Source organism: Dictyostelium discoideum, assembly GCF_000004695.1.
Source record: "Dictyostelium discoideum AX4 chromosome 3 chromosome, whole genome shotgun sequence".
Taxonomy (NCBI): domain Eukaryota; phylum Evosea; class Eumycetozoa; order Dictyosteliales; family Dictyosteliaceae; genus Dictyostelium; species Dictyostelium discoideum.
Window position 1 is genome coordinate 2,667,966 of NC_007089.4, and position 10,498 is coordinate 2,678,463.

The window sequence follows — 10,498 nt, forward strand, 5'->3', positions numbered from 1 at the left end:
TTTTTTTTTTTTTTTTTTTTTTTTTTTTTTTTTGCTTGGAATCTAATAAAATAAATTGTTGTTGTAATTGAATTAATCTTTTTGTTTGAAAAATATTAATTATAAGCAGAAAGTTAAATAATTAAGATTAATATTTAATTAGCTATATAAGATTGGAAAAAAAAAAAAAAAAAAAAAATTCGATCTAATTGATTATTATTATTTTTTAAAGTTCAATTTTAGGTTCCCAATTTGACACACCATTCCAATTACTCATTTTTGGGTGAGTGAGTTGTTGTTTATATTTTGGAGTTCTGTGAATAAAATTTTGAAATGGGAAATTTGTTAAAGGAGTATCAAATAGGAATAAATTAGCTGATTGGGGTATTTCAGTTATTTTTTGATTAAATCCATCTAATAAAAACAAATCAGTAACACCATTTGGTATTGAACCTTTTAATAATGGTTTTTTAATTGCACCAACAAATAGATATCTAATTGATTGTGGTAGCATACCTTCTTTTAATTGAACATTGAATCCATCAAGTAATATCACACATTTAACCGATGTTGGAATTGAACCTATTTTAACTGTTTTAACACTTGGTGCAATCGCTACATGAGTTGTACCATTTGGAATGATAGAATCATCTTTAAAAATAAGATATTCATTTCCATCAGCTTTATATAAATAATAATTTAATATTAATAAAATAATTAAAACAATCTAATATTATTATAATTTGATTAAAATACTTAATGATATTTACAAGTAACTCTTTTTGGGTCCTTTACATTTATAATAGAGAGAATTACTAATTTCAAATATTTCTTTAATTAAATTTTTAACATGTTCACTATTATTTACAAAATTTACTTTTTTATATTGATTCATTAATTCTTTGATTTTTTTTTCATTTTGATTATCTTTTATTAATGGTTGTAATTGACAACAATGTTTTAATATTTCAATATGTTGATGGTTATTATTATTATTATTATTATTATTATTATTATTATTATTATTATTATTATTATTATTATTATTATTATAATTATTATTATTATTATTAATGATTTGATCAATATTTATTTGATTTATTGTATTTTTATATTTATTTGTAATTAAATTAAAAATATTTAAATTATCATGTATAGTGGTTGAAATATTTGTTTTGATATCTTTATTTTCATCATAGAGTGTTACTAATTGTTTGATTTTATCAATTTCAATGATTTGTAATAATTTGAAGAGTTCTTTAAATACTTCTGTGATTGTATTTACATTTTCAGTATGTTTATCTTCTAATGGTTTAAATAAATTATTTGATTCATTTAATAACTCATTATTGATATCAATTTGTTTATCTAAATTTTGAATATGATTTTTAAATTCTTCAAAGATTTCTTTTGAATTCTCTACACCAATACGATCAAATTTATGGCCATTATGATCTATAAGAATACATTCTACACATACTACTACCTATTATATTTATAATAATCATACAAAAATGAGTAAGGATCTTTTTTTATTTAAAGAGGTGGATATATGTTACGATTATTACCTTACATATTGCACAAATCATTTTAATATCTTGCTCTTTATGTATAGCACATTTGTTATCATATTTATTTATATTATTCATTGTGTGAGAATTATTAAGAAAAAATAATAAAAAAAAAAAAAATTTTAGAAAAAAAAAGTTTCTAGATTTTCAATTTAAATCAAAAAAAAAAAACCCAGTTGCGATTTTAAAATTATTTTATTATTTTTTAATTATTTTTTTTTTTTTTTTTTTTTTTAAAAACTCAAAAATTTAATTATTTGACTAGAATAATTTATAATCTTAAATTTTATTTTGAGAAATCTTGTTTTGAGAAAAAAAAAAAAATATTATTTTTTTTTATTTTTTATTTTATTAAACTAATATTAATTTTTTATTTATTTTTGACTATTTAAATTGTTTTTATTTTTTTATTTTTTTTTAAAAATAATTGTTTTCTTTTTTCTCTTTTGGTAAAAATTAAAAAATAATAAAAAGTATAAATTATTTCCATTAATAATTTATTTTGTTTAGTTTGAAAGGTTGTCTTATTCAATGGATAAATAATTAAATTCTATTAATTTACTTTTTAGTTTATTAAAATAAAAAATAAAAAAAAATAATATTTTTATTTTATTACAATAGTTTTATAATCATTTTTTAAAATAAACTTATTTAAAATATTTTATGTGGTGGTTTGAAAGCCTTTAATTATATATAAATCCATATTGATATTTGTTTATAATTAAAAAAATAAAAAAAAAAAAAATAATAACAGGTTGCTGAAAATGGCATAATGGATTTATTTAATGATGTTTGTTATTATTTTATAATTCATACTAATTTTTGTAAATCTACTTAAAATTCAATTTTAGGCTCCCAATAATAAGCAGTATCCCAAGTATACACCCTTGGGTGAGTGATTTGTTGTTTATATTTTGTGCTTCTGAATATGTTTTTAGAATATGGGAATTTTGTTAAAGGAGTGTCAAAAAGTAATAATTCTTTAACTGATTGTGGTATTTCACTTATTGCTTGATTAAATCCATCTAAAAAAAACAAATTTAAAACACCATTTGGTATTGAACTTTTTAATAATGGTTTTCTAATTGCACCTACAAAAAGATGTGTAATTGATTGTGGTAGCATGCCTTCTGTTAGTTTAACATTGAATCCATCAAGTAATATCACACATTTAACTGATGTTGGAATTGAACCTATTTTAACTGTTTTAACACTTGGTGCAATCGCTACATGAGTTGTACCATTTGGAATGATAGAATCATCTTTATAAATAAAACATTCATTTCCACCAGCTTTATATAAATAATAATTTAATATTAATAAAATAATTAAAACAATCTAATATTATTATAATTTTATTAAAATACTTAATGATATTTACCAGTAACTCTTTTTGGGTCCTTTACATTTGTAATAGAGAGAGAATTGCTAATTTCGAATATTTCTTTAATTGATTCTTTAACTTGTTCACAATTATTTACAATATTTACATTTTTATATTGATTTATTAATTCTTGGATTTTATTTTCATTTTGATTATCTTTTATTAACAGTCGTGATTGATAACAATGTTTTAATATTTCAATATGTTGATAGTTATTATTATTTTTATTATTATTAATGATTTGATCAATATTTATATGATTTATTGTATTTTTATATTTATTTGTAATTAAATTAATATTATTTAAATTATCATGTATAGTGGTTGAAATGTTTGTATTGATATCTTTATTTTCATCATAGAGTGTTACTAATTGTTTGATTTTATCAATTTCAATGATTTGTAATAATTTGGAGAGTTCTTTAAATACTTCTGTGATTGTATTTACATTTTCAGTGTGTTTATCTTCTAATGATTTAAATAAATTATTTGATTCATTTAATAACTCATTATTGATATCAATTTGTTTATCTAAATTTTGAATGTGATTATTTTTAAATTCTTCAAAGATTGTTTTTGAATTCTCTGCATTTATAAAATCAAATCTATGACCATTATGATCTGAAACAATACATCCATCACATACTACTACCTTGAAATAATAAAAATAGAGACAATGAGAATTACTTTTTGTTTTAACAAGTGGTAAATGTTTTTAAATAATAAAAAACTATAACTACCTTACATGTTGAACAAACTAATCTAATATCAAAATCTTTATGCAATGCACATTTATTATCATATTTATTAATTAGAGTAGTCATTTGGTTTGGAAAAAATATAAATATTTAGCAATTAAAATTTTATTAATTTGTGAAATTTTCAAAAAAAAAAAAAATAAAAAAAAAATAAAAAAAAATAAAAAATAAAAATAAAAAATAAAAAATAAAAAATAAAAATAAAATTTTGAACCAAAAAAGGATTTAAATTCATTTTAATTCATTTTTTTTTTTTTTTTTTTTTTTTTTTTTTTTTGGAATGGATTGATTCTTTTATTTCCCTACTAGAAAAAGTGATCAATTTTAATTTTTTTTTTCTTTTTTATTTAAATAATAGTAAAAAAAAAAATATATTTCCAAAATTCTAACAAATTTAAAACAATCACAAAAAAATAATAATAAGTTCACTGCAAATCTCATTATTCCAAAAAAAATATCTTTTCAAAATAGAAAAAAAAAAAAATAAAAATCCAATTCCAGAAATTTCTGTGAAAATGAAAAAAAAAAAAAATTAGTGATTTTTTTGATTGAAAAAAAAATAATTAGTGATTTTGTATGTTGAAAAAAAAACAAAAAAAACAAAAGAAAAAAATAAAGTGAAAATAAATAAATAATTTGGCTAAAGAAAACCGTAATTTTTTTAAGATTGCATATTGTACAATTTATTATAAGTTTTTTTTTTTTTTTTTTTTTACATTTCAATTTGAGAGTAACCATTTGAATTCCATAACACTTCATTAAAACCATTGAGATCTTGTTTACAAGAAGGAGTTTTATAAACTCTAACTGATTTTATTAAAGTTTGAGGGATTTTAAAAGAAGTATCACCTAAATAGATTTGAGTAACATTTGGTGGTATTTCAGAGATTTCTTGATTGAATCCATCTAATAAAAATAAAAATGAAACACTTTGTGGTATTGATTTCTTTATCAATGGTTTTCTAATGGCACCAATATGTAACCATTGGACGGAATTTGGTAATAAACCTTCAGTTAATTGAAGATTAAAGCCATTTAATAATGCAATTCTTTGAATAGTTGCAGGAATTGAACCAATTGTTAAATTTTTAATACTTGGTCCTAATGCTAAATAAAGTGTGCCATTTGGTATAACACAACCATCTTTATAAATGAAATATTCACCACCACCCACTTTTTTGTTTTTTTAATTATAATTTAAAATAATTAGGAATTAGTTTTAAAGGATTTTAAAAAATTAAAAAATTAAAATAAATTAAAATATTATATTTACATTTTACTCTTTTTGGATCTTTATAAGTTGCAGAACTTAATTTAATTTTAAAAGTATCTTTAATTGAATTCTTTACAAAATCCATTGAATTTTCAATTGTAACTTTATTAAATTCATTTAATAAATCAATATTTTTATTTTCAGTATTCTTTTCTTTTACCAACATTTGAGATTGATGACAATGTTTTAATAATTCTAAATGTTGATGATTATTTCCTTTAATATTTTGATCATTATTAAAAATTTGTTGGATATTAAAATTATTAATTGTATCCTTGTATTTATTTGTAATTAAATGAGCATTCTTTGAATTATTTTCAAGTTTTTTTGAAATTTTTGAATGAGTTTCTTTATTTTCATCATAATGACTGACCAAATGTTTAATGGTATCCTTTTCAACTGAATCCAAAATTGTATGTAATTGTTTAAATTCATTGGAAATTGTATTGACATTGTGAATATGTTCCTCTTCAAGTTCATTAAAAATCTCATTTGATTTATTTAATAATTCTTTATCACCATCCAAACATTTAATTAAAAATTGAAAATTATTATTTTTAAATTCTTGAAAAATTTGATTACAATTTTCAGAGGTAATAAAATCAATTGAATGGCTACGATGATGATTTTTTGAAACAATACAATAATCACAAACTGGAACTCTACAATCACTACAAATAAATCTATAATCATAATCATTATGTAGTGTACATTTATTATCAAATTTACCTGCCATTTTTTTTTTTTTTTTTTTTTTTTTTTTTTTTTTTTTTTTTTTTTTTTTGTTAAAACAATATTTTTTTTTTTTTTGTTTTTTGTTTTTTGTTGAGATGTCAGTTGTTTTGGATGATCAAAATAAAAAAAAGAAAATAAAAAAAAAAAAAAAAAGTAAATCAATTTTTTTTTTTTTTTTAAAAAAGTAAAAAATAAAAAAAAAAAAAAAAAAAAAAAAGTTTTTAAATATATTCGATCAGTGGATAGTTTTCACATAAAGAAGCTGTGCAACCCAACATAGAAAAAATGGGGTATTAGTTTAATTTATTTGGGCACCAAAACACTTTTTTTTTAAAAAAAAAAATAAAAACTCTGCTGAATATCAATGTGATTTTTTCTTTTTTTTTAATTTTGATTTTTTGATTTTTTTTTAATTTTTTTATTATTTTTTTTTTTTTTTTTCTGATATTCTGGAAAAACTTAAATTTCGACTTTTAAAATCATTATTAATTTCATTGCTTCCTTCTATTATTTTTTTTAATTATTTTTATTTTTATTTTTTTTTTATAAATGTGGTTTTTAAAAAATCTCAGATTAATCTTGACGTAAGGATATTTTTTTTATTGTGTTATAGAAGTTTTTTTTTTTTTTTTTATATTATAATACCAACCCATATATTAATTATTCACACGTGTGCTTTGAGTTTTTAAAAATATCAAAGAATAAATTTAAATTTCTAAAGAAATTTTATTAAAATCCCAACCTGATATTTAAAATATAAAAAAAAAAAAAAAATTTATGTAATTTCACATTAATTTTCAAAATGTGGATTATTCTACCAAATAATTTTGGCAAAACAGACTATATTAAAAAAAATATTTTTTTTTTTTTTTTTTTTTCTCCAAGTAAATTATTAAAAACATATGATTTCAGAATATTATTTTGATTAAAAGTTTTAATAATATTAATAAGAATAATAATGATTAACAATAAAACAATAATAATTAAAATAATAATTTATTTATTTAGTTTTATATATTTTAGAGTTTTCGTTCGAAACTTTTCGTTATTTTTCGACCGAGAACTCTTTTTTTTTTTTTTTTTTTTTTTACCTAAAAGCGGTGTATTGTTATATTTTATTACATTTTTAAATTTTTAGATTTTTAAATTTTTAAATTTTTATATTGTTATATGTTGATATTTTTGGTTATATTATGATTACTACTACTTGTTTTTTTTTTTTTTTTTTTTTTTTTTTTTTTTTTTTTTTTTTTTTTTTTTTTTTTTTTTTTTTTTTTTTTTATTATAATGGAATTGGGTTTGGAGTGTTCGGGTTATGCCATGATGTGTTGAAGTTGATTATTAATTGGTCTCTGTTATTTAATTTGTATATTGTTTCATTCCTTTCGATCTTCTTTATTAAAATGAATTTCTCTATTTTAATTAAGTTGGTTAGTTCTTTTTCAATTAATGTTGGATCAAATGAGGGTGGAGTTTTAGATTCGTCTTGATTGAATAGTTTGTAACAAATGATTCTCCATAGTTGATGTATAATTATGCCGATTAAATTTGGGTAGATTCTTTCTTTTTTATTTGTTTTGCTAATATCTAGTGAATTGAGATCCCAATTTCTGATCTTGAAGAATGAGAGATTGTTGAATGTTGAAATTATTATGTTTTCTATTTCTTTTACTTGCATACAGTCTATAAAAAGGTGAGTGTATGGGTCACGGATTATATTGTTAGAGATTTTGCATGGTACGTTCCGTTCATAGTTGATTCCAGGAAGTGACCTTTAGACCGAGAACTCCAAAATTATAAAAACTTATTAATGAATGTAATTCATTACAAAGATTCGAACCTGCGACTTTTGGTCTCCCTGATTAAAAAGCTCCCCATTCGGGAATCGAACCCGAGGTACCAGTGTGAAAGACTAGAGTGTTACCGACTACACCAATGAGGATTTGGTTTGAATTTTGATTTTTTTATATAATAAAATTTCACGTTTTTTGGAAAAAAACAAACAACAACAACAATCTCTTTTTTTGATTATTTCATTTTTCATATAAAAAAGACTTAAAAAAAAAAAAAAAAAAAAAAAAAAAACCTGGGAACCAAGTTAATTAGAAAATTTCCAGATTTTTAACTTTTTAAAGAAAAATAAAAAAGATAGAAAGAAAATAAAATGAAAATCACAAACAACACCACAAATATTAAGCAACACAAATGCCTACAAAAAATAAGCGAAATTGTGGATAAAACTCAATTAAAAAAAAAACAATTCAAATACGTCATAAACATCAATCACGAACCAGACGATAAAATAAAAAAAGATTTAGAAAAAAGTTTGGACAAAAAAGATGTTTTAATCAAAAGTAATAATACATTCAAAATTCTCACAGACAGTATTAGTACAGTAATCTATTTTGTAAATATGTTTGATGCAGAATTAAAAGGACAATTTATAACCACTATAAGACCAAAAAATATGTATACAGATTTTGATTGGTATAAATCACTCACAGAAATAGAATGGGTAATAGAAAATGAAGGATGTAAACTAATTAAATCAGAAATTAAAGGCGAAACTCTAATTATCAAAACAGTGAAAAGAGTCGTAGAAGAATTTGACACTATCATTGAACTAGACAATCTAACATTAATTGGACACTCCAACAAAGGATGGAGAGATCAAACCTCATTACCAGAAAATCAAGAAGAAAACAAAAATAAAAAACAATCAGATGAACAACAACCACAATCTACATCAGAACAAATACCAAAACAAGGAAAAAGAACAATCATTATCCCACCAATCACATCCTCATCTAATGATAAAACATTTATGGCCCTAGATGATACAGCTCAAAAGGTAATAGAAGCATCACTAGAAAACGTAGATGAACTAACAAGAATAGAGAATGAGATCAATACACAATCGATAAACAATCAAGAAATTAAAACAAAATCAGAAAAACCTATCGAACCACCATCTCCATACAATACACCAATAAAACAACACGGCGAAACAAAGGGACTAACAACGGAAGAAAAACTTAGAGAGGCAAATGATATCTTCGACTTCACCAGCCCAAACACTGATGCAATAAGAAAAATAGAATTCCCACTTTCAATCCCTTCAAATCAATGGTTCTTCTCCTCTCCAATAAAACATATCATGAGTTTCAGCCCAACCTATGGTACACCATCGAAAATTATCGATTCACCAAGTAAATTGTTAAACACACCAAAAAAGAAACAACAAGACAAAACAAACAAGACCAACAAAACACCAGTCAAACCAAAATTGGGTGAATATGGACAAAAAAGCATAAAAACAAAAATGGATGAAGATATAGACAACTTCAACAAGGAAATTCTAAAACAAATCAATAAATCAAAAAACCCCACAAACACACAAGACCAACAACACAACGAACAAAGTAAAGATCAGTTAGAAGACAAAATAAACCAGAAACTTCAAAAGGTAGATAAAAATCTACCCCAAATAAAACTATAAAGAAAAACACAATAAGAATAGGTGTTTGGAACGTCCAAGGATCCAACACCATCCAATCTGCCAGCATAATAAACACCGTTTTAGACAACAACAAGCTGGACGCAGCACTTCTAACTGAAACAAATATAAAAACAAATAAAATTTACTCAATAAATCAACAATATAAAAACAAAATAACACACCACGCACCAATTGATAAAACAGGACAAGGGGTGTCACAAATCATCATCAACACCCGCAATAGAACTTCCTAAACATCTCAAAAAATACAATAATTCACTCAGTACTTTCTATAAATAAAAAAAAAAAAAAAAAAAAAAAAAAAAAAAAAAAAAAAAAAAAAAAAAAAAAAAACCCAAGTTAATCAGAAAAATAAAAAAGATAGAAAGAAAATAAAAGGAAAATCACAAACAACACCACAAATATTAAGCAACACAAATGCCTACAAAAAATAAGCGAAATTGTGGATAAAACTCAATTAAAAAAAAAACAATTCAAATACGTCATAAACATCAATCACGAACCAGACGATAAAATAAAAAAAGATTTAGAAAAAAGTTTGGACAAAAAAGATGTTTTAATCAAAAAGACCCTGTAAAAAAAAAAAAAAAAATAAAATGAGATCTAGCATCTCAAGGAGAAGCAAATAATAATTGCGTTATCCAATTCAAAAAAAAAAAAATTTCACGTTTTTTCGAATTAAATAAATTATAAAATTTCAAAATTTTTTCCAGATTTTTTAATATTCAATTTTTCCCCATTGGAATCATTAAAAATAATGAAAAATATGTATTATTAAACGAAAATGTAACATTTTAAATGTATATTTGTTTAAATAAAAAAATTATTTCGGTTCAAAAAAAAAAAAAAAAATTAAAAATAAAAAAAAAAAAAAAAGTCGTTCGTTTTTTAATTTTTTTTTTTCTTTTTTTTTTTTTTTTTTTTAAACTTTGATTCACTTATAGATTACTTTTTTTTTTTCTTTTTTTTTTCCTCCTTGTAAATAATAACAAATAAATAAAATAAATAAAAATATATATATAATATATATAAAATGGAATCTGAAAATAAAAATAATAATAAAAAAGTTAAAGAAGAATCTAAAGTTAAAGTTAAATTTATAACTAATGATGCAAATATTAGAGTTACAGATACACCAATTGCTGTACCAGTTCGTTTAGGTCGTCTTGGTTTATCAGAAGTAATTCATCATTTAAGAGAAGAAGAAAACGAAACATCAAAACCATTCGATTTCCTTATTAATGGTAAATTTATTAGAACAACTTTAGATAAACATAT

At 21.4% G+C, this 10,498-nt stretch overlaps 5 protein-coding genes and 1 non-coding gene across 6 annotated transcripts in view; 2 read left to right on the forward strand and 4 right to left on the reverse strand.

Annotated features, from left to right (window-relative positions):
- Window positions 1-205: 205 nt before the first annotated feature.
- DDB_G0279901 (hypothetical protein) lies at window positions 206-1,628 on the reverse strand (the record flags this gene model as incomplete). The annotated part of the gene is made up of 3 exons (XM_636386.1): window positions 206-660; window positions 796-1,465; window positions 1,548-1,628. 3 exons carry the CDS (start codon window positions 1,626-1,628, stop codon window positions 206-208), a joined length of 1,206 nt encoding a protein of 401 aa, XP_641478.1.
- A 756-nt stretch (window positions 1,629-2,384) lies between these two features.
- DDB_G0279873 (hypothetical protein) lies at window positions 2,385-3,758 on the reverse strand (the record flags this gene model as incomplete). Its single annotated transcript, XM_636387.1, has 3 exons — window positions 2,385-2,842; window positions 2,932-3,586; window positions 3,675-3,758. 3 exons carry the CDS (start codon window positions 3,756-3,758, stop codon window positions 2,385-2,387), a joined length of 1,197 nt encoding a protein of 398 aa, XP_641479.1.
- Window positions 3,759-4,404: 646 nt separating this feature from the next.
- Window positions 4,405-5,701, reverse strand: DDB_G0279871 (hypothetical protein; the record flags this gene model as incomplete). Its single annotated transcript, XM_636388.1, has 2 exons — window positions 4,405-4,865; window positions 4,966-5,701. The coding sequence occupies 2 exons, from the start codon at window positions 5,699-5,701 to the stop codon at window positions 4,405-4,407; spliced, it is 1,197 nt and encodes a 398-aa protein (XP_641480.1).
- A 1,869-nt stretch (window positions 5,702-7,570) lies between these two features.
- On the reverse strand, window positions 7,571-7,642 carry tRNA-Glu-UUC-12. The gene has a single exon. It is a non-coding gene; the product is annotated as a tRNA-Glu (tRNA).
- Window positions 7,643-7,864: 222 nt separating this feature from the next.
- On the forward strand, window positions 7,865-9,199 carry DDB_G0279867 (hypothetical protein; the record flags this gene model as incomplete). Its single annotated transcript, XM_636390.1, has 1 exon — window positions 7,865-9,199. One exon carries the CDS (start codon window positions 7,865-7,867, stop codon window positions 9,197-9,199), a length of 1,335 nt encoding a protein of 444 aa, XP_641482.1.
- Window positions 9,200-10,253: 1,054 nt separating this feature from the next.
- Window positions 10,254-10,498, forward strand: part of wdr12 (WD40 repeat-containing protein) — a gene marked incomplete at both ends in the record, with an annotated part of 1,513 nt that continues 1,268 nt past the window's right edge. Inside the window, one exon of the mRNA XM_636391.1 lies at window positions 10,254-10,498. This exon is cut by the window's right edge and continues 22 nt beyond it. Coding sequence (XP_641483.1) covers window positions 10,254-10,498 — 245 coding nt within the window.